General features: G+C 58.2%; 1 protein-coding gene across 2 annotated transcripts; it reads right to left on the bottom strand.

The window, feature by feature from the left end:
- Positions 1 to 190: 190 nt before the first annotated feature.
- TMEM63B (transmembrane protein 63B) lies at positions 191 to 23,048 on the bottom strand. Of its 2 annotated transcripts, XM_030870585.2 has the most exons (24): positions 22,916 to 23,048; positions 16,512 to 16,694; positions 16,153 to 16,232; positions 15,848 to 15,886; positions 14,777 to 14,867; positions 13,313 to 13,350; positions 12,193 to 12,335; positions 12,043 to 12,094; positions 11,474 to 11,582; positions 10,763 to 10,833; positions 8,582 to 8,662; positions 7,872 to 7,995; positions 7,154 to 7,287; positions 6,936 to 7,073; positions 6,651 to 6,804; positions 5,636 to 5,742; positions 5,319 to 5,405; positions 5,017 to 5,082; positions 3,643 to 3,805; positions 2,914 to 3,019; positions 1,752 to 1,919; positions 1,399 to 1,514; positions 1,152 to 1,232; positions 191 to 882 (listed from the first exon to the last, which is right to left on the bottom strand). In XM_030870585.2, the coding sequence occupies exons 2-24, from the start codon at positions 16,668 to 16,670 to the stop codon at positions 691 to 693; spliced, it is 2,499 nt and encodes an 832-aa protein (XP_030726445.1). In that variant the 5' UTR covers positions 16,671 to 16,694; positions 22,916 to 23,048; the 3' UTR covers positions 191 to 690. The 2 variants fall into 2 exon arrangements, with proteins under 2 accessions (XP_030726445.1, XP_060163267.1); XM_060307284.1 differs by lacking the exon at positions 15,848 to 15,886.
- Between the last annotated feature and the right edge of the window lie 62 nt (positions 23,049 to 23,110).

Here is a 23,110-nt window from a genome sequence, read left to right as displayed (position 1 = left end):
TAGGTCCTCCAGACCAACAGAAGGGTGGTCGGATGCCAGCCATGTGTCCAGGGCAGCAGCGCAAATCAGACACCTGCCTTGGAGTTTTTCTTTCCATTTTTATTTTAAAGGAAAAAAAAAAACAACAACAGTGCAAAACCCCATTTTCCAGTGTCAGCCACGCCCACCCCCCACCCCCAGGTCACCCCCCCCGGCTTGGGGTCTGACTCTTCCTCCCGCTCCGCACCCCCTCCCCTCTCATGCAACCCCTTAGGGGCTGGAGGCTGTACTTCCCTGGAGTGCAAGATTCCAGGGGGACTTGGTGGGGGGAGGGAGGTAAGAACTGGGGGGGCAGCCCCTGATCCACCTGCCCCCAGCAGGTCTCCAGCCAGTATCCCCCTTGGCTCTTATTAACCCTTTCCTGATCATACTACTAGCCCAGGGGGGCACTGATCTGGGGGGAACCCTGTCCACACCCCTCTTTGCCCCGGGGCCGGCTCGGGGCTCTCCTCACTGACGTTGGGGGGTTCCCTCCCTCCCTCCATGGTGGGGGAGAGCGATGAAATCCCCAGGTTTAAATACCTTAATGAAAGCAGGGGATGGGGAAGGAAGGGGCTTTAGATCTAATAAATTATTAGCGTTTTAGTGTCCGTGGGGGGGGGGGGCGGGGTGGGTGGGGGCAGGGCGTGGCCTCCAGGGCCCTCCCTCCCCTTACTGGTGAATCTCATTCTCTATGAGGCTGTCCTCACAAGACTGGAAGTCTGCGTCCGTGAGGCCGTCAGGCGGCATCAGCAGGTCCTCATCTTGGGATGAGGATGACGGGGGCTCGTCCCCTGAGCTCCCAGGACCCCCATCCCCATCCCCGTCAACTTCTGGGTCCTGCAGCACCTGAGCGATGTATTTCTGAAGGGGGAGAAGGGTGGGGGTGAGGGTCGACAGCTGCCCCTCGTGGGGAAGGGGTGAGGGGGGACCTCATGGCCTGAGAGGGGAGGGGCGGTCACCCTCTTCCTAGGGCGGGGTGGGGCAGCCCCCAGCTGCTGAAGCCAGATCCCTCCCGGCCCGGGGTCTGGAACAGGCTTCCCTTTCCGGATGACTAATGGCACACCCAGCTTTGGGGCTGGATCTCCACCAGAGGCTCTTCCCCGCACTTGGCCACGGAGCAGGGCACTCACCGCAGATTTGGGGACAGCGGCAGCACTGGGGGGCCGTCCATTGCTTCTGGGGTCCACGGTATCTGTCTCCGTGTGCTCAATCTTGAGGGGCCCAGAACGAGTCAAGCAATGGGGGGAATGCCCTGGCCCTCAGCCATAATCACGACCCTACTCTCTCTTGGCATCCCTGCCCTCAGCTCCCAATCCCCCAACCCCACCCTGCTGAGACTCTGCCCTCGGCCACCTCCCTGCCCCCCTTGCCCCACACCTTGTAGTTGTGGGCACTGAGGTATTTGAAGTGTCCGAAGCAGACGTGGCAGAGACAGATGACAATGGTGATGACCAGGACCACGAATGTGAACATGGACGTGGGGGCTAGAAACCCTGGTGTCGGGGCGGGCAGAGAAAGGGCCGTTACCTCTCCTCCGGGTCCCCGTCCCACGGGCTTCTGCCCCCTCTGAACGCACTCCCACACTCGCATATGCTGGGGCCTCTCCCAGGCCCCGGGCCTGTGACCCCCGGCCCTCGTGGCCTCCCGTGGCCTGCTCTGCCTCGACGCTGGCGGGAGTCTCCTCTGCCCACCGCCCACACCGGTCCCCGAGGGTGGGCGGCGGCCCTCACCCGTACGCATGGTGGAGAAGAAGAGGAGCCAGAAGAGGCACAGGATGGGTGCAGCAACCACCTGGTTCACAGCCCCTGAGTGGATCTTCTTGTCCAGCTTGGCCGGCAGGTAGGCGTAGTAGAGGTTGTACCTGTCTACCAGGTGCTTCAGCAGCATGTACATGAGCCCTGGGGGAAGCCACATGGGCCCTGACCTCGAGCTGCCGGACCCTTGTGTGTCTGTCACGGGTTGTCCTGGGCCTTTTGAGGTCACTGAAGGGCTGGTCCCCCTTCTTCTGCCCCAGGCCCAGTAGAGAATAGAGCCCCAAGCCCCTCGCAGGACCACAGAACCTCAGCTTCCACTGCTTCAACCCCTTCACTCTGCAGCCCCTCCCTAGGAATTCTACTATTAGAAATCCATTTGTCTGGGTCAGCAAGCATCCTCTTAAAACCCATAGCGTTCTTCCTATCTCTGCCCTTAAACAGATGAGTATAAATTAGGTGGCGAGTTCCATTTTCCTGGAGGTTGAGGGGATGGGAAATTTCAAATGAGGACAAGGTAGTTAGTTTGGGAGTCTGAAGCCTTCAGTGACCAGGGAGGGTGGTGAGGGGTTAGGATGTTAGTGGGGGGAAAGGAGAGGCCACCAGTGGGGGTGATAATTGGGGTGAAGAGAAACTTTGCTAAATTTCTTCAGAAGGAAGAGGGACTTGCCCAGGCCACACGGCACAGCTACAGCAGGATATTTCCATGAGTAGTAAGGACCACGCTGAAACCCAAAGGTCTTTCCTGAGTTTACGGGGCTGTGTACAAGTGTGCCCATGGATTCTGTGTAGGACTGTGTGTGTGTGTGTGTGTGTGTACGTACACCTCAGTGGGCGTGCGATGTGTGTCCAAGTATATCCACCCGAGTGAAGGCACTGGTGTGAGCAAACATGGCTGTGTTGGGGAGACTTGGCCCAGGGGCCCAGCACACCAGCTGATTCCAGCCTGAGCTGAGATGGCTTTTCCCCTCCTCCCCCCTGGCCGAGCCCCAGACTGAGCCAGGGACCGGGCGGGAGGCCCGAGGGGCCGGTCTCCCAGCCAGGGCCCTGTCCACTCGGGTGGCCTGCCTTGCTAGAGCGGAGCGGGAGAGGTCCTGGGTCCCCCCGAGCAGGGCCCAGGTCCCGGCGCGGCGGTGCCTACCGAAGGGCACGATGATGGGGCAGGTGATACTGTAGGTCATGACCACCGTGAAGACGCACATCATCCAAGCGTAGGCTGCGCCAAACTGGAACTCGTAGGCCTGATGCTGGGGGGGAGACGGGCGGGAGGGTAGCTTGGGAGCGGCCTGCAGGGGCTCAGGGCAGGGGGCGAGATGGGAGGGAGGTAGCTCGGGAGCGGCGGGGCGCTCTGCAGGGGCTCAGGGCAGGTGGGAAGTGGGAGGGGGCCAGGAAAGAAGCCGGGGGGGAAAAGGCACCCAATGTCCAGGGCAGGGCAGGGCAAAGCCGATGGAGAGAGGGTCTGTGGCTGAGACGGAGGTCAGGGTGGGTGCAGTGATGGGGCATTAGGAGGGGCCTTCGAGGCAGGAGGGGCTGGCAGGTTGGTGGGCTTGGGAATGGGATGCCCAGAGCCCTCGTGTGGGGTTAGGGCAGAGGGACCCTAGGTCTAGACCCAGACCTCCCCCAACCCCCATCACAGAACACTAGACTGTCAGAACTGGCGGGGGCCTACAGGGTTAGCTGTGTCAACCTGTCACTGTACACATGGGAAAACTGAGGCCCCAGACGGGAAGAGGGTAACCCAGGGCCACGGAACTCGCTGTCCAAGTCTCAGCACCCCGGGCGCCCCCACACTCTAGCACGGCGGTCACTGTCTCTGGTTGGGCCCACTAGGGGGCGCTGTGCGGACCGCGGCTGCCCCGGGTGGCCCTACCCGCTTCACGTTGCGCCTCTCGGCGGCCGAGCGCGCCAGGCAGAGCCGGATCATATACATGAGCAGGCCCGGGATGCGCAGCAGGTCCATGGCGTTGCCGATAAAGGCTGAGGCAATGACGTAGTTCACGAAGAACGCGCCGTTGTCCGGCAGGAACACGCACCTGCGGGCACCGGGTGCTCCAGCTCTGCACCCTTGGGGGACCCGGTGGCCCCCTGCCCACTGCCAGCGTGCCAGCACCCCCAACGTGCCTTCTTCCACATGGACCTTTCAGGTCAGCCCTCAAAGCACATGTGTCCCAGTGCCCCGAGTGTGAACCCCAGAGGCAGACGCCAGAGGGTCCACAGATGCCTCCAAAGGAAGCCCCAGACCCCTTCAGCGTGAGTGAGCCCAGAGGCACCCCTAGAACTTGTGCCCCATAAAGACCCCCGGAGAGAGTGCTTGAGACCCCTAAGGCCACCAGTGTCCAGGGTGTGATGCCGGAGGCTCCCCCCACCCCCCCGTGACCCCAAAGACCCCCAGCAATACCCAGAAGGCTCCCTGCCTTAGACCTTAACCCAGAGTCACCTCCGGAGTGTGAGCCTCGGACACCTCCAGAATTGAAGCTCCAGAGAACCTACCCCAGAGATCTTCAGAGGGGGAAGCCCAGGGGCCTTTGTCAGTACCCATGACACCCCAAGTGTGAGCCCAAGGTTACCACAGATGGCCTAGAGCAAGACCCCTAGAGCTGGTGCCCACAAAAACAGCCAAGGTTCGTGTCCCCCAAGACCCCCTCCCAGGGATTCCCGGGGAAGGTGCGATTCCCAGAGAACTGCAGAGGCACAACTGGATGACAGCCCGAGACTTCAGAGGTGTTCCCAGAACTTGTGCCCCAGAAACACCCCAAAGTGTGAGCCCCAGAGCCCCCCATAGGCACTCTTAGGTGTGAGCCTGAGAGCCTTCCATAGATACTCAAAGGTGTGCCTCCAGAGACCTTCAGGGATACCTCCAGGAACCCCCATGTCACTCCCACAGTACAACCAAGATCCCACCATAGACCTCTCCGAACCACCCGGGTGAAGCCCGACTCCCATGGTTAGTCCCAGGATACAAGCCCCAAAGCCCACCATAGAAACCCCCCAAGTGCGGGCCCCAAAGCCCCAAATACACCTCGGGGGTGACCTCAGAATCCAGAGAGGTTCCCAACACTGACCCCGGGACATCCCACGTATACACCCAAGACAGCCCGTGGGGCAACCTTTGGGATGGCCCTGACTGTGATATAAGCCCCCTCCTCCTCCCCGCTGCAGGCGTGGGAGCTTTGTTGCACCATCCCATGGGGGAACAGCCACCCCCACCATCTGGTCTCCTTCCCTGGGGACCCCGGTCACTCACTCAAACCGAATAGCTGCCTCAGCTAAGAATTTCTTGTCAAAGAGCCAGCGGAAGAAGAGGTCCAGGCTGGAGAGGAGAGGAGAGGGAAGGGGAGGAGAGGAGGGGTGAAGAGAGGAGAGGCGAGGTGTGGGGCAGCTGGAATGGCCCAGAACACCAGGGGAGGGGGAGGCCCATCCACAAGCTCTGGGGATCCCCCCAGACATGGCCCCCCCCCGGCTCTGTAGAGGAGGGGGGAGCCTGAGCTCCCCCTCCCCCTCGGGCAATCCCGGACCCCAGCTCCCATCCCCTCCTCCGAAACCCACCTGCTCAGTCCCAGCGAGGGCAGCAGCAGCACCATGAAGATGAGGAAGGTGTAGCACTTGTGCATGGTGGTCCTGTTCTCCCCGGAGCTGGGGTGGGGGACATGGGGGGGCAGAGGTCAGATGAGCCAGCCCCCATGCCTGCTCCCCCAGCTCGTATGATGTCCCAGGAGGGAAGGAGGGGGGCTTCCCCAGGTGAGGATGCTGGTCACCATCCCTCCCTTGCCAGTTCTGGGACTGCCCAGAGCAGGGAGCCTGAGGGCAGAGGGTGTGCGCCCAGGAGGACCGCAGTGAGGCGTGGTGTGTAGGGGGTGTCTCACCGTGTCCAGTGGGCTTCAAAGAAGGCAGAGTAGTAGACGATGGTGGGGAGCAGGGCCGAGAAGCACCACAACAGCAGGGTGGGGAAGAACTGGGTGATGATGGGGTTCTGCAAAGGGCAGAGGGGGGCAGAATGTGTCAGGTGGGGGTAGTCTAGTGGGCCCAGCTTGCTTTGCTTACCTGCCCCCTCCCCCAGTGAGCCCTGGGCCCCCCAGCGCTCAGGACCTCATGTCAGAACATCTGGGGGCCAGGGCCATATGTACAATCCCAGCATGAATAATATTAGTAGTTAGCATCTCTGAACACCTACTGATCCTGTACTTTTCATGTATTAATTCTTACGTGAATGATATTACCCCATTTTACAGATGAGTAAACTGAAGCAAAATGAGAGTCAATAAATTAGCTAGTAAGCAGTGGGAGGGGGGGATTTGAACCCAGGCAGCCTGGGGCTTATCTATTATGCTATCATCACTCAATGATTTTCAAAGTGCCTTCTCATGAACTTTGAGGTTCCAAGGAGGTTTGCAAAAGAGGCGAGGGGAGAGCAGCAGAAATGCCCCCACACCCATCGTCATCTGAGCGACCTCGCTTTCCTACATTGGGTTTCATGTAAGATTCCTTTTGATGAAGGCCATCAGAATCCAAGTTTGGAAGCCAAGGGTCTGGTCTGGTCTGACCCTTCACTCTTTGGTTGGAGAGACCGAAGGATTTGGAGAAGGACCTTGTTCAAGGTCACATGATCAGTTTGGAATGGACCCAGGCTCTCTCTTCCCTCAGAGCCCCTCTAGGCCTCTCCTAGGGGGAAGCTGGCAGGGAGCCCAAGGGAAGTGCACAGAGGGGTTTGCAGCCCATGGTCGTGTGGGACCTTCTTAGCGGGGCTGGGCTAGAAAAGCGGAACAGGAGCTGGACTGGAGGGCATGTGGTCCACCCCCCGCCTGCCGCTGCCAAGAGGGATTTGGGGCCTGGTATCTGCGTTTGGGGACACAGTGTGGAGGGTCGGGGTGTGGGCCTTACATTGAGGTACTCCACGGGCTTGGTGACATTGAACTTGTCCATGGTGGTGATGATGATGGCCGGGGTGGTGAGGAAGAAGAGGAGGATGAAAAGGACGACATTGATGACCAGGCAGCGCAGCCACCAGATGAAGCCACGGATGGAGAGGTGCTCCCTGGGAAGGTCCGGAGGCGTCACTCCAGGGCTGGACGCCTGATCCTTCCCCAGCGATACCTAGGGCCTCCCTCTCCCCACTGGAGCCCATGCCGGCCCCAGGAAGCCACCCCGCAATCCCCCTTTGCTCACCAGTAGATGTTCTGGGGGTCAGGGGCGTAAGACACGGTCCAGTTGGAGATGTGCAGGGACTCGCTGCAGGAGGAGGAGCGGGGCTCCCCGCGGCAGGCGCAGCCCTGGCACTTACACACGTTGAAGTCCTTCAGGATGCTGGGGGAGGGGGGCACGGTTACCTGGGACCTGGAGCCCTGGCTAGTCCCTAGGGGCCGGGGCGGGTGGGTGGAGCTCACATGGCGGTGATGGTCTCATTGTGGAAGGTGACGAAAGCCATGCCGAGAGGCTTCTCGTTCACTTTCTCCTTCTCCCGCTTGTAGTCCTCCTTCAGCTTCTGCTCCAGCTTCGTGTAGTACTCAATGGCCTCCACCTGCCAGGTCGGGTGAGGCAGGGCCCTGGTCAGAGCCGCCGGTCCCTGCAGCCCCCAGCGGGCACTGCCCAGAGCTGACTGCAGCCCAGGCACTGCTTTAAGCTCTCCGTCCACTCGCGTATCCTCACAACTACACTGGGAGGTGGGGACAAGTAGCTCTGTCCTACAGACGAGGAAACTGAGGCACGGAGCAGTCCAGAAACTTGCCTAAAGCCACAGAGCTAGTAAATACAGCAAGCTGTCCTCTTGGCTGACCTCTTCTGATTTGGGGTTTGAAAACGTGGTCACTGTAGGGATAGGGGGCAAGCCCAACAATGGGACTAGGGCTTCCAGGAACAGATGGGGACCTGCTTGCGGTCCACACCCCAGCTTTGCTTCCTCTGGGAGTCTCTTCACCTTGGGGTATTTATGTGCAAGGCGTGCGTGCGTGTGCGTGTGCGTGTTCCTGGGGATGTGGGACGGGCCCCACCGTGGGGTGCATCCACCTTCACTGTGACCTGTCTCCCCGGGACCTTCCAACTCCCCCCCACCCATCAGGAGTCTCGGGGCCCTGAGGCCTGAGCTGAGGCCAGGATACCCTGTACCTGCTCGCAGCCTTGCACCACACAGCAGCAGAGGTGGCCGCAGGGCTTGGGGTTGATCATGGTGGGGACGTTGTCCTTGCTTTGGAGGTTTGTGAAGTAAAGCTTTCCCCGCTCGGCCTTCTTCCTGTGGGATCCAGGTGCCCGGTCACCTACTGCCCAACTGGGTCTGGCTGGAGGATGGGTAGTAGCCCAGCTCGGGGGTCACGCAGTCCACTCCCCAAGGACAGGGGCCACCTTACTCTTTTGGTTTGTTTAGGATGCACAGTTCAGACGTGTCCCCAGCCCAGTGTCTCCCCACCATCCCTTGAGGGGCAGAAGTGCTTCCTATAGTCTGGCCTAAGTTTCCCACACTGTAGCTGAGGAAGGGTATGTCCTCAAATAGGGTGGGGACAGTGGGCCCCTTTCCTCTAACCTCCAGGCCTTGCTCTTTCCAGAGCTGAACTGACAGGCACTCCAGGGGGTGAATTAAAATCAAACGCCCCTTGGGAATTCCCTGGCCATCCAGTGGTTAAGACTCTGCACTTCCACTGCAGGGGACACAGGTTCGATCTCTGGTTGGGGAACTAAGATCCTGCATGCCACGAGGCGTGGAAAATCAAATGTCCCGGGAAACACCTGGAAGGGGAGCCAGGTTCCTGAGTGGCAGCCAAGATGCCCTCCACAAAGGGCAGGGGGCCCTCGGGCGTTGCCCCCGCCCCCAGCCCCATTACCTCTCTGCATCAAGGAACATCAGGCGAGCCACGTTGTAACATGGGCGGGCTTCCAGAACCGTGCAGTTGGGGTAGGCCTCCCTGAAACACAGTCCACCATCATCCTCTGCAGGGACCCTGCCCACCCGCCCCCAACTTTCCCCTGTGACCCCATCATCACCTTCAAGACACACAGCCCCAATGCAAGCTCCCTCTTTCTGAGTCTGCAAAAATGACAGTTCCCGAGAATAAAACTTCGAAATTCCTCCTCATGCTTATCCGAGTGGGGGGAGTGTACGCACATAGGCGGGGGCATGTATACCTACGGGGTGCTGGGGACACCACGGCTGTGGCCTGATTCTGGTCTGGGGCTGTGAACTTTAAGTTGAGAGAAACTGTTTCTAGCATGCTTGTTCTCCTAACCCTGCTCCTAGAAGACCTGATTACAGTCCAATACTTAACCTTGACCATCAGCTGACCCCAACCAACCCACAACCCTGGGCTACAGAATGATCTCTGGCCCAAGACCGACCAGAGGTTGATCCTGAAACCTGACGCGAGATTGACCTCTAACCCTGGCCGGAGACTGATCCTTTACCCTGACCCAAACTGATCCATAACCCAGACCCAATACTGACCCTGAAATCCTGACCCGAGATTGACCCCACCTTGACCTAAGACTGACCAGATAGACTCTCAGTGCCTGGTACCTGGCAGGGCTCGAGTGATGCTTGCAGGCTAAGTGGAGGAGCGCTTCCTTTTTCATCCTGATCACACAGGGCTCCTTGATCCTAATCCCTAATCTAAACTGAGTCCCTGTCTTTTTCTTTCTTTTTTTTTAATTTTTAAAGAAGAAATACCAAGTGTTAAAGATTCAGGAGACATGGTTCTAAAGTAACAAGATGGACCAAACCCACGAGAATTTGGAAACTTAAATCTGGGACGGGGTCCTTGAAAAGCACTTCCCAGGAGGCTTCAGACCTTTCCCCAGACACTGCTATTGCTCAAACCATTTTAGGGTTCCTCTTCGGAAGGGCCTTTAGCCCTGTGGCAGGCTGAGCCCTCATTTTCACCCGACTAATCTCTAATCCCCTAATCCCCACCACACAGGTTCCCTGATTTTGTACACAGGATAACCCCTGATTGTGCTGGGTCAGTCCTCCAACCCAGACAGACTGCAGACCTGGACCCCAGACCCTGCCTGATGCTGACAGCTAGCCAGGGGCTCCACGAGGACAAGGGCTGCGTCCTGCTCAGCACCACAGACCCAGGCCTGGGCCAACAGCCTGCATATAGTAGGTGCTCAGTAAATATCCACTGTGCTGTGGAATGAACGGGTCAATGAAAAGGCTGTTCCGTAATGCTCACTGTACCGACCCTAAAAACTCCAGTCAGGATTGCCGTCTCCCCAACCCCTGCTCATAGGCTGACCGCTAATTTTAATCACACTGTTTCCTAAACAAAATCACCCACTGACCCCTGAAACAGACAACTTGGACAGTGAGCTCCCCACCGATCAAGCCCGGCTCTTCTTTGTCTTCCTGGGATGAAGCACACAGTAAGTGTACCATAGACAGTGTACCGGATCAACGGATGCCCCGAGAGCTGGCTGGCCTCGTACTCATTTTCATAGTCCCCAGGCCATCACAGGGACCTCAACAGCACCTGAGAATGTTTGCTGAATGGACAGATGGATGTGTGATAGGATTCCTAATCCTGTACACTGTTCTGGCCACCTGGAGGTGTATATCCACCCCTCACTAAGACAGACTTCCAGCTAAAGAGCGTCTCGGAGAACATGCAGTCCAGGCTCTCCTGGGCTCCTTGAGGATCCACTGAAAGCCGGGGAGCTTCTCCCTGCTGGTCTGCACACAAGCTCTGGAATGCCATGCACAGTTCTGAGACGGCCACACACCCCAAGGGCCCGTGGACCTGGGGTCGACACTCCATGACCCTGTTCAAGCCAGGAGGAGAGGCCCAGGGGACTCATTTTTCAAGTATTTCTCCTGCTCTTTGAGGGCTCTGAAGTCCAGCCCAAGTGCTAGACCGTCCTGGAGTCAGAGAATTCTTCCTTAGCCTAACCTCCACCCCCCACTGCAGCCCCTGACCCTCCCGAGAGAGAGGCGTGTGAGGACGCTCTTGGAGATGGAAAGCAAAGAAGGGTCCACAGGTCCTAGGGGTGGGAGTGGAGGAGCTGCTCACTCAAAATGCTTCTTGATCTTCTCTGACTCTGCATATTTGGAGATTCCGTTGATGAAGAGAGTCCGCTTCACCTGGGGTGAGACGGGGCAGGTTGGCCTTCCTGAGGCTCCGATCCGGGAGAATGCAGGGAGGGGTGGGGAACAGGTGAGCAGAGAGGAGCAGACAGGAGTAGGAGGAGGCCTTGGGAGAAGCCAGGCCCAGGGAAAGCAGGGGGAGTGTTTCTAATAGAAATCAGGCAGTGAACAGAGTGAGAGCCCCAGGCCCCTTGCTCCCTGAGGGGTTACACAGTGGGAAGAGGAGGTTCTGCTCTCAGATCCTCAGGCTGTGAGGCCCCAGCACAGTGGGTGGCATGCAGTGGGCATTCAGTACTGGTTTGGGGAGTGAATATTGAAAGAGAGGGACAATCACTCCCGTAATACCCGCCGCAGGTATTTCCTGCCCCGGTGCCTTACGGCCTCACCTCACCCCCACCTACCTCGGGAGAGGGACTGTTCTCTCATTTCACAGATGAGGAAACTGAGGCTGGGAGAGGTAACTTAACTGGCAGGATGGTGGGGGCGGAGGAATCCTGAGCTGCTGAGCCAGGATTCAAAGCCAGCTGGCCTCACCCGGAGCCAGCCAGCCGATACCCCTTAGGACTCGGGCAGGAGAGGCCTGGAGGGAAGGGGAGGGGCTGGGCTTGGGCGCGGACCTGGGCTCTGCTCCACTCACCAGGTCGTCCTCCTTGTAGCGCATCTTGGAGGTGTGTCTGCGCATGCTGTAGACGGTGAGCAGCAGGTACAGGAAGGCGAAGGAGGTGTGCAGCCAGAGCAGGTTGTTCCTGGAGGGCAGAGGGGTGCATGGAGCCACGGGGGCTGGGAACACTCTCAGACACCCGCAACCTCCCGCTGTTAATTAAACCCTGGTACAGGGCCCCTAGAGCACTTCTGACGCCCTCCCAAGGCGGGCCCCACACCCCACATCCTCTAGACGCCAAGATTGTTCCATTCCAACTGAAATGTCCCCAAGAAGTCATCTCTTCATGCCCTACCTGCTGGCTATACTGCCCTCCAACCATCACCAACCAGCCCTCCTTGGCCCAGGGTTGCACATGGCTCTTCTTTATCTGGCCATCCCTGGGATCTGCTCCTTCTGTTTCCATCCTAAGCCCTCAGGGACCCACAGCCATCTCTGCAGCCTCAGCATCTCTCCCCTGAACACTCCCTTTTTCCTCTCCTCCCTGTTCCCACCCAGACTCTGGCCGCAGACTCAGGCCTCACTGACCAGCTTCCCACCCTTACCCTGATTTCAAGTTGGCAATGGTGGTTCTCCCGAAGCTGTAGGCATTGTTCTCTGGGGGGTGGGAGGAGGGCGAGGACGACGGTGAGGTCAGGGCACATCCCCTCCTGCCCCCTCCTCTCCCCGCCCTGCCCATCCTGGCCCTCGCTGACCCAGCAGGTCCCCTGAGAAGTTGACGGGCAGCACGATGCCTACGGAGAGGACGCCCACGACCACCAGCAGCCCAATGATATGTCGCTGGAAGGACAGGTAGTGCACAGCATCGCCACCACATTTATCCCGGATCTCGTCATCCCTGCAGGCGCCGGAGACAGAGGGATGCGGTGAGGACCAGGGCAACAGAGGGGCCGCTCGGCTCGCCTGCCCTTGCCCACCCCAGCCCACGTCCGCCCTAGCCCCTGCCAGTCTGGCAGCAGGACGGAGTTGAAAGGGGGGGCTCTGGGTCCCCCATGTTCTGGGAGGGGAGGGAGGAAAGAGAGAGAGGGAAAGGGAGGGAGAAAAAGGAAAGATGCAGAGAGAAGGGGAGGGAAAGGGAAAATAGAGGAGGAGAGGGATGAGGGGGGAAGAAAGCAAAAGAAGGGGAGAAAGAAAGAAGGAAAAGAAGAAGGAAGACTGCAGAGAGGAAGAACAGTGAGGAATGGGGAGAAAAGGAAGTAAGAGGATAATCTGGAAAGGGAGGACGAGGATGGTGGCAGGAAGAGGCAGAGGCGGGAGGGAGGAGGGAGGTCTGAGAAGCAGTGGTGCTTTAGGGGTGCCGGCGAAGCCCTTTAGACTTGGGGAGGGGCCCCAGGGGCCCAGGGCCGAGGGCGGTGGTGGTGCTGACCTGTCCGCGCTTCCTGCCTCTCTCAGGGCTCACTGCCTGCCTGCCACACTCTGGCTCCATCTCCTGACCTCTGCCTGCTGGGTACTGGCTCCTGCCTGCTGCGGGCTGGCTGCTCCCAGCCTGCCTGATGCCCCCACCCGCTAGCTGCCCGAGGCTCTGAGGTGGCGGCGTGAGCCCCTGCTCTCATGGGGTGGCAGGGGTGGGGAGAGCTGAGGGCAGAGCAGGACCCCAGGCAGGCGGGTGCACAGGAGACTGTCAGGGGGTAAAGCGAGGCCGGCTTGGAGGAGCAGCGGGGGCCTGGCTCCCTGGAGCAGGCAGGAGGGTGCTGGGCTGGCTAGGAGCGCTAAGGCCCTCAAAGCTGCTGGTCTCTGGACTTTGTAGGGAGATGACAGGTCTGAAGTTTCTCTCTGTTTCTTTCTTTCTTTAGAGCCTGAAGACCGTTCACTTACTTTATCCTGAAGATGGCTGTCAGCCAGGAACAGAAACCCTGTGGGGACAGAGGGTTATAGGCTAGAGTCCTCACCCCACCAGCCCGAGCCTCCCTTCCCCCTCAAGCCTGCCCTCCAGCCAACCCCGACCTCGTACCCACCTGCAGGCTGTGGCTCACCTGTCACAGCTCCCACAGTCCCCACAGAAACTAGCTCAGCCCCAGAGAAGGGGACAGGAAAGGTGCCAGCCCTCAGAGAAGAAAAAGGACCAAGGCCAAAGGGGGTCATCGGCGGACGCTCGTGCCCAGAGTGCAGATCCCCACAAACACCCAAGGGGGCGGCAGAACCGGAGAAAGTCCTGCAGTTGTGTGGGCCGGGGTGGGGATGGGTGGGGTTCAGGGCTCTAGGAAGGGACCTCAGGCCTGCAGCTAACGTGGCGAGTTTGCGACGTGGCTGCCAAGAGCAGAGCGGTGGGCTACGCTGCCCAAGGTCCTGCACCTACCTTCCAGGATGCCCCAGAGGGACCAGCCCAGGGTCACCGTGAGCTGCAACGTCCTGCTCTCAAGCCCCCAGGCTTGTCTTCAGACAGAGACCCCACTCAGGGCAGAGTGGGGATACGCGGGGCAGGGCTGGACAGGGAGACCCTCCCTCAACTTCCTACCGGGATGAGGGAGAGAGGTGCCCTCCAGCTAAAATGCAGGACTGTGCCACCTGTTGTCAACATCACCTGAGTCTGGGGATCATCTGGACACCGCTGGCTGGCAGGGGTGATAGCTTCGCTTTGCCACTTACCAGTGTGAGTCCAACTCAGGAAGCTGACGGGCTTCTGCTACGGCGGCTACAGGAGCTGCCGCCCCCAGGGCCCACAGCCTAAGCTGGACTGATCAGTGCCACCCTAGGGCCTGAGGATTAGGTTCTGACCAGGATTAGAGTTCTGACCCCGGCAGGATGACAGAGGGCCAGGCAGGAGTGTGGTGTCTGACCTGAAAGGGGTCTGGGGTCCCCTTGCATCACCAAGTACATGCCTTGTCTACAGGGGCCCCTGCCCCTCAGCTCCAACCTACAAGCAGGTCAGCTGGCCCCAGGCAGACAGGGGCTGCCAGCCTGCCACCTCTGAGCAGCACAATGGACTGTGTGTTTTGCTAGGTGGGCCTGGAAGGCTCATTGTTACTTCTAGAACCACATCTAAGGAAACAGTCGTCCTTAGCATTGATCACTGGAGGCAGGCACAGAACTCTATCGGGGCAAATGACGTTTAGAAATCACAGATGTTCAACCTATGCTGGTTTGGAGGCTGCCATAGAAGACAGAGCCAGGAGTTCTGGGTTCAGGGGATACCCCGTGGCTCTCGGACAAGCATTACCCTTGCTGAGGAAAAGGCCACACTCCATAGGCCCCTGACTCCGTAACGCTGGAAGCTACAGGCTGCTGAGCCCACCTTCCCTGGAGGAAGGGGTGATAAGAAGTTGGGGGGAGGGCACTCACATTGTCTCTTTGGTCAAAGTCGACGGAGCTGGAGACAGATGTGAGACGCTCATACCGGTCATGACTGTCCCCGTGCATAGCTGAGGCCACACTGGGGGTGGGGAGATGAGAGATCAGAGAGCTGGTGAGTCCGAGTCCCTGGGGAGCCAGGTGAAGTGGGTGGGCTTCCACTCCAGAGCTCCAGGGTCCAGACAAGGCACAGAAAGCACAGAGGCAGAAGCGGGGATGAGTGACTGCCCTCTCCCTGCCTCCCTTAAACCCGCCCCTTCCCTTCAGGGGACCCGGGGGACCTGGGGGGCACTGATGCAGGGCATGGGGGTGAAGGGAGGGGGTAGTGTTCATCAGCACCCCGTGGAGGTTGAAGGAAGAATGTGAGCTGGCCCTGCAGTTCCGGAGCTGACCAGTGGGGGATGGGGGCACAGATCCCACACCGGGCACAGGGCAGTGGAGGGGGTGTGGTGAAGGACAGGCTGGACCAGGAGAGCCCTAGGAGGCCCGGGGGGGAGGGGGGCTGGGGGGGTGTCCTCCACCCTCCCTGTTCCCTGACCCCAGCAGCTGCCGCAACTCCAATGCCAGGCCTATAGACAGAGACGGTGATGGACACAGAAGGCCAGACTCAGAGCTTCTCTGGCAGCCCCCCTCCCAGGCCTCCAGAAGGGGTGAGCAGGGAACCCTGGAATAGGAAGAACTAGCTGTTAGGGGGTGAGAAGCCACCGGAGACACCCAATCTTGTCTCTGCAACCAACAGGACGACTATACTGTGGGTTCTCGGGAGGATGGCTCCCCCACCCCAGCGAACCAGGACTGCTGAGGCCTGCGTGTATGGGGCACAAGGGGAGGGATTTCTCCCAGGCTGGGGGCCAGAGGGAGAGACGGGGGAGTGCGGCAGAGACAAGCTGGGGAGCCCCCTGCTCTGCAAAGCACACCACCTGCGTTAATCCGAACATGAGCCTGCAGAGGAGAAAGCTGAAAAGAGAAACCGACAACGTGGCAGGAAGAGAAGAGAAGCATGAAAGAGAAGAAAACGGAAAGCTGGTTTAGTGGGGATGAGGGGGCTGCTGCCCCACATACTATTCCTGTTCCACTCGGTCCCTCTCCTGCCGCTGGCGCCTGGGGACAGAGAACAGACAGGGTTAGCGGGGGCAGGGGTGTGTCTCCAGGGACTGGCAAGGGACAAAGGCCCAGCTGTGGGCCCTCATGCCCACTCTGGGACCAGTCCCTCTTCATCCCCCCACCAAAGAGGATGAGAACGGGCTGGCTCTCCTCCTCTCCCCGAGGAGTGTGGACGAGATGTGTGGGTGCACGTGTGCTGTGCGCGCATGTGCGTGCACACGCAAGCCTGTGTGCAGGGGTAGCGGCGGGTCCCGGAGCCTTACCTGTCTGCATCTGTCACCAAGGCCAGCCGCCCATAGTCCCAGGCCACCTTCCGGAGGATAGAGAACAAGAACAGCAGTGCCTGAGGAAGGAGGGGGTGGTTGGCAGGAGGAGAGGCTGTTCACCCCCTGGACTAGCCGGGACGGCAGGGCAGAGGGGCAGAATTTTTGTCTTAGAAAGGGATGACTCTGGCTGGGGAGAATGGTCAGAGGCTAGGCTTGGGCTGGGTGATGGGCATTCCCTCCTGCAGTCATGCCTGGGGAGCCAGGGGCAGGTGGGAGAGTGGTTAGAGCTGCAGGTGTTGGCCAGCTACGTACAGGGTGTGAGTGCCAAGGGTGGAGGGTGGCACGTGGGCACTCACAAGGAAGCACATGAAGTCCAGAGCCAGCACGGTGGGGACGCCCCCGAACGGCAGGCCCTGCAGGACGGTGCTGCGGATGCGGGCACTGTAGCAGTAGTCCTTGGGATTGCTGTTGTTGAGGGCTGTGGTGCCCAGTGTGGCCAGCAGGAAGGGCAGCATGGCTGCTACTGCCGCATGGTCCTCCTGGGAAGAGGGCAGAGCAGTCAGCTGGGCTCGGCCCCTGTCCCCCTCACAGTTCTGTTCATGGCTCCGGCAGGATGGGCGTGGGCAGGGGACAGTGAGGGCAGATCCCCGGGCTGCCTGGGTGGGTGGAAGCTGTGGCCTCTGGAGATAAGGGCCTGGGGAGGAGAGGGTTGAGTCACATGGATTTACCTTCACTGGCTCTCGGGATGCAACTCCACCCTGGATCTAGAGAACTTGGCTCAGGTCTGGACTAGGGAGACTGGTTTTTCTAAGCTGGAAGCTGTCTGTGAGTCTCTAGCATTTACCTCCCTACACACACATCGCCTCTCCCTTCCCTCTCTCTCTTTCCCAACACAAACTCTCTGCCTCTGTCTCTGTCTGTCTCAGGCAGGGGGCAGAGCTGAGCCTGAGGGAAGATGGGGAGGGTTCTTAGGTCTAAGTGGAGGGGTCTCTAGACCAGAGGAGGATGGGTCAGGAGCCAGTTACCTAATCCTGATCTTTTCTTTCTACCCCTATTAGAAAAATGGCATGGTTTCATTTGTTCAGTTTTCAACTCTGTTAATCATCTTCCCAATATAATTGGCTTCAAAATAAGATGTTCAGCTTTAGAGTTGTCCCTCTGTCCTCAGAGTAGGGGTCTGAGGATGGAGTCAGAGTGGGAAGTCCATTAAAAAGCAGGACTTCTGGGGCTTCCCGGGTGGCGCAGTGGTTGAGAATCTTCCTGCCAATGCAGGGGACACGGGTTTGAGCCCTGGTCCGGGAACATTCCACATGCTGTGAGCAACTAAGCCCGTGCACCACAACTACCGAGCCTGCGCTCTAGAGCCCGCGAGCCACAACTACTGAGCCCCCTCACCACAACTACTGAAGTCCACATGCCTAGAGCCTGTGCTCTGCAACAAGAGAAGCCGCCGCAATGAGAAGCACACACACTGCAACTAAGAGTAGCCCCCGCTCGCCACAACTAGAGGAAGCCTGCGTGCAGGCTGCAGCAACGAAAACCCAATGCAGCCAAGAATAAATAAATAAATTTATTTAAAAAAGTAATCTCTGAGAGATTAAAAAAAAAAAAAGCAGGACTTCTGGGTTTGTGTGACCTGCCTCACTCGCCCCAGCTACACCTGTTTACCCTCATTCTTTTTCCTGGGCCACGGCAGCAACTACACCTTCCCCCCCCTCCAGCCTCCTCACCTCTTTCCAATTTTCTTTGCACCTGAGTTGTGAGGACTACAACTCCCAGAGTGCCCTGCTCCCGCCCCTGGAGCAGGGCAGGCTGGGAATGCCATGCCCTGCAGCGAGCTTCTCCATTGGCAAAGGAAGGGAGAGTGGGTGGGGGCCTCTCATCTGGCCCAAGCCCCCTGCAGCCAGGGTAGTGTCCTCCGGCCTGGTTCCCTGCCACTGTCTGGTTGTCCAGCCCTCTACGGTCTGGTGGATGGGTAGGGAGGAAGAGGAAAGGGGCAGCCAGCCTGATGCCTGGATTCTGGAAGTGCCTGGGGACCGAGCTGAGCCCGGTTCTGGGGAGGCTCCTGGGGCGGAGGAGAAGTGTGGCCGTGGCACCATGGCCCCACCCCCATCCTACTGGAGGGCCCCTTCTGCTGACAACACTGAAGCTCTGCCTTGTAGGTGTGTGTGCGTGGGGTCCCCAGGGAAGAAAGGAAACCAGGCAAAGAGAGAGAACAACAAACATAGAATCGGTGACTGCAACTCTGGAAAGCAAGCGTCCCCCAGCCCCCGGGGGTGGTTCGGAAGGTTTCTCCTGCCCACCAATCCCATACTTTCCCCTGCCTCTTCCTAACATTTCAATTGCAGGGCAAGAAAGAAAGGAAACCAGGCAAAGAGAGAGAACAACAAACATAGAATTGGTGACTGCAACTCTGGAAAGCAAGCGTCCCCCAGCCCCCGGGGGTGGTTCGGAAGGTTTCTCCTGCCCACCAATCCCATACTTGCCCCTGCCTCTTCCTAACATTTCAACTGCAGGGCAAGACGCACTAGCTGTCAGATGGAAGGGAAGCTGGGGTTGTCTGTGTGTCTCACTTGGTTCCAGGGAGTCTCTGAAAAGCCTGGGTTAGGAAGGCTAAGGGAATAACTGCCCTGTGTGTTATGCCTCCCTCTTCCTTTCCAGCCCAAGTTGCCTTAAAAAAAAAAAACCATTAACTTAGTAATTGTAGCAGGTGCCATGTATGGAGCGCCCACTGTTTCAAGAATATATACATTTTTCATTTAATCACTGACACTCCAGAGTTGGATGTCATTGTCATTTTAAGGTGAGGGCATGGGGCTCAGAGAAGTTAAGTAGGTTTCCCGAAGTCATACTGCTCATAAAATAAGGGACCTGGGGATCAAACCTAGGTCAACTTCTTTCTAGAGCTTTAACACTCTTCAGGGCACCTTGATGCTTTTCTGATGTGCCTAGAACAGGACTCTGCAGACTACAGAAGCTTCGATGAACACTCATTACGTGTTCCCTGGCTAGGGAACACCACAGCACTGTGAGAATGTGTGTGTTTAGGTGTGTAAACTTGTGTTGATATGTGTATCTGTGTGTGTGTGGGGTGGGAGGTGGAGAGCTGGGTGACTACATGGCAATCCATGGAAATGAAGAGAGTCGTTGGTCTCTAAGTGGGGGTGTGTATGTGGGTGTGTCTGGGAGCCTGGGTATGTAAACATAAGGTGCACCAGGAAAGGTTAAAGGTAGGTATAGGTATCTTGCTGTGGTAACTGGGGGGCCTCTACACAAGTCCCCCCTCCCTTAAGTCCCAACTCTAATGCACTCCAGAAATCGATCCAGCCCATACCCACTCCTTGCCTGTTTCTCTCCAAAACTCCAAGGCTCCACCAGGCCAGAATGTAATGGGTACAAACCCCTGGAGCAGTATCCCCCTTCCATTCTATCCTCTCCACTCCAAGGAAGGTGGAACATTCTGGGAGCTCCTACATAAGGGGACCCAGTAGAGTAGGTGAGGGTCCAGGTACGTGCTTAGTAACTGAAGTCACCAGGTCCATCTGCTGCCTCCCTCTTTACAGTCACAAAGCACTCTCCCCTCTGCAACTGCACTGCTCTTCCCACCTGCACCAACAGGAAGGCAGGGCACACTCCCCATTTGGCAGGGCAGGAAGCAGGGACTCCAGTGGAGAAGCCACTCACAGGGAGGTCACAGGGCAGGAAAGGGTGGAGCCAGGGCTGGTGGCTCAGCTTGCTGACAGGGTACTCCAAGCTCTTAATTGTGGAGGCGGGGTTGCTGGGCTCAATTTCACCCGGAGCAGCTGCTCTCAAAGCCTTCACTGAGAGCAGATGAGAGAAGGGAAGAGACTGAGGCAAAATGTTTGGGGGAAAGAGGGGCAGTTTATCCACTCCACAGGGTTGCCTGAGCAGTGGTATCCCAGAATTTCTCTAGCCTGACACTGAGGCTTTAGCTGGAAGTGTGCAGGGAAAGTGATGGAGGATTTTATTTCTAGCTAACTGATGGTTACTTTATCATCAAGAAGTGTTTGCATGGTGGGGGTGGGGTGGGGAGGGAGCTATAAATTAAAAGTTTTTTTCTTAAAGAGTTATTAGGAAAGGTTTAATTTAGGGCTTGGGATCATGGGAAGGCAGTGTGGTCTGTTGGGAGGAGATGAAGACGGAGGCTCGTTCTGTTACTATGTAACCTGGGCCTCAGTCTTTCAATGTGTAACAAAGAAATATTAATGCTTCATCCCTACCAACTTCAGAGAGATGGTCAAAAATGCATCCACAAATGAGGATAAAAGTGGTAGGAAAAGAATGCATTTAACAAATACCTATTTAACTCGTATTTTGTGCCAGGCACTGTTCTAAGTGCTTTACAAATGTTATCTTGTTTACTCCCCATCACAACACTAGGAGGACACTGAGGTACAGAGAGTGTACATCACCTGTTCAATGGCACACAGCTAGTCTGTGATAGATCTGGATATGGACCTAGGCAACCTGGCTCAAGCCCATGCTTTCAACCACCGCACTTTTCGGCCTCGGCCAACAGAGGAGCCACTTCCATCAGGATACTGGTGGTTGGGGGCTGGGGGTTGCCACCTACAGCTCTGGAGAAAATGCCACATCCTATTTCTACCTGTTTGCCTTCCCTCTTGCTTCTAGCTCACAGACCTTCCACGCTGGCTTTGTGATTTCAGGTTCTGAGGCTGGTGTAGGGGACCAGCAACAGAGCCTGGTGGTTAAGAGTACAGGCTCTAGGATGAGACAGATCTGGCTTCTGACCTGGCGACACTACCTCACCACCCTGGGCCTCAGTTCCTTCGTCTGTAAATGGGGATAATAATTCAGTCATGTGGTTGTTTTGAAGATGAAACAAGATGATTTAGGTAAAGCTCTTAACACAGTTCAAGGTACAAATGGATTCTAAAAAAATTAGCTACTGTTATCAATAAAGTGTGGAATAAAAGGGGTTGGTTTAATGAAGGAGAACTGGTAAAAAGCAAAATAAAACAGAATTTAATATGCTAGAACCCCTCAGTCCGGATGGGCTTCTTGTCTAGACCTAAGGGCTTACACTGCTTTCAGGACTCTGCCACCGAGTGGCAGAGAATGTTTCCAAACTCTTCAAACAAACTGATCCATCTGTAGCAGGCTGGGAGGTGGGGGCACGGGAGGGTGGTGCGATGCCAGGATGGGTCAGAAGTTCAGGGAAGAGAGCTCTTATTGATCCACTAACAGGCAGGGTGCCAGGCTCTTTACCTGTACTATCTAGTTTGATGCCCATGAGTAATCTCGTAAGGAGATGGTAGTAAACATACTCTTTAACTGACACTAAGGTTCAGACAAGTTAAGTAACTTGTCAAGGTCGTACAGCTAAAGAATGGCAGAGCTGGAATTTGAACCCAGGTCTCCAAAACTGTTGTAATTGGAGGGAACTTGTAGGATGTCCAGAAGGGGATTGTTAGCTACTCACCACCTGCCTTCTGCCTTGACACATCCCTACCCACCCACCCATAGGCCAAGACCCAACTGGGTGAGCCAACAGCAGGCCCCAGCATGTGCCACCTGGGGCATGCCAGGGCCTGGACCCTCTGGTACCCTGGAGGACAGTCATGCTGCCAGCACCCCACCCCCCCAGCCCCCCGCTGAAAGCCTGACAGACACTGTCACTCCCCTCCTCACATGTTCCTGGGAGGCAGGTCTGGGGGCCCCTCCTCAGGAGGGGCTAGGGTGGCCTTACTCTTCCTGGGCTGCTGCAGACCCAGGGAGAGGCTAGAGAGTAGTATTGGGTACAGAAGTCCTGGCCCTCCCGCCTGTGCGCCCCCCTCCCCCGCTCCAGGAAAGTGGAGTGCTGAGCGGCCAGACCTCCACCCAGGGGACCCAGGCAGGAGGCAGCACAGAGCCCCAAGGGCAGCCGGCCCCTCTGACCTCTCCTCTCCACTTCCCAAGCATCCTTCGTTTCTGGGGAAGAAGGCGCCAAAGCTTTGGGACTGTCCTCCCTAGGTGGTCCAGCAGGCCAGGAAGAACAAAGCACACCGCCCCCCCTCCCCCCAACAGGGCCTTTGCCCCACTCCGGTTCCGAGTCCGAATCCTTTCCCCACCGCACCCTCCAACGCAGGCCCGGGCGGCTCATGAATGAACTGTACTGTATGGGGCGCAAGGAGAGGACACACTCCCGGGGCCAGTCGCCTCCCCAGTCCTCCGACCAGTCCCCAGACGGACCGGGGGCAGCGGCCGGCCTCGCAAACCCTGCCCTTGCCGAAGCCCGAATCCCTGCCCCGGGCCGGCTTCTGGGGTACTCGGCCCCTGGAGCAGGAGAAAAGATAAAAGACACCGAGGACATTGGACTTGGAGACCCTGGAATTCAAAACTCGGGGGCGGGGGCGGCAGATTCCCCACAGCGGCGGCGGCTGATGGGGCGCTGCTGGAACCACGGAGGGGACGCGCACCTGGACCGGGCAGGTGGGAGAAGAGTGGCGCTAGGGGGCCGGGGGCGGGGGTCCCACCCCTCAGATCTCTCGAGGGGTGGGGACAGAGGTAGGTGTACCTCTGGACCCCCGGCAGGGGTCGGAGCACTCACATGATAGGCTCAGGACGGTGCGGGGTTGGAGGCAGCGCGCGGCACCCCTGGTCCCGCGGGCCCGGGCACCTCTGGGTCCCGCAGGAGGTTGAAGGGAGGGGACGCGCAGCTGAGACCGGGGTTTTTCTTTGGGTGGTGGTGGGATCCTCAAAGAAAAGAGAGGGGGCTGGGGAAGGGTCTCGTACTCACCCCCAGGCGCAGACTCAGCTCCGGCTTGGAGCCCCGGGTTGGGGCGGGGCGGGGCTGGGGGAGGGGGAGGGGAGTCGCTGGGCGGCTGGAGCTCCGGGCTCCTGCGGCGGCCGCGGCAGTGTCTGGGGGAGGGGGAGCGGGAGGAGGGAGGGGGAGGATGAGGGGGCGGGGCCGCGCAGGTCCCTCCCCCCACGC

This window comes from Globicephala melas, chromosome 11, assembly GCF_963455315.2.
Source record: "Globicephala melas chromosome 11, mGloMel1.2, whole genome shotgun sequence".
Lineage (NCBI taxonomy): Eukaryota > Metazoa > Chordata > Mammalia > Artiodactyla > Delphinidae > Globicephala > Globicephala melas.
Note: the sequence above shows the minus strand (reverse complement) of the source record. Positions and strands in the feature narration are given on the sequence as shown.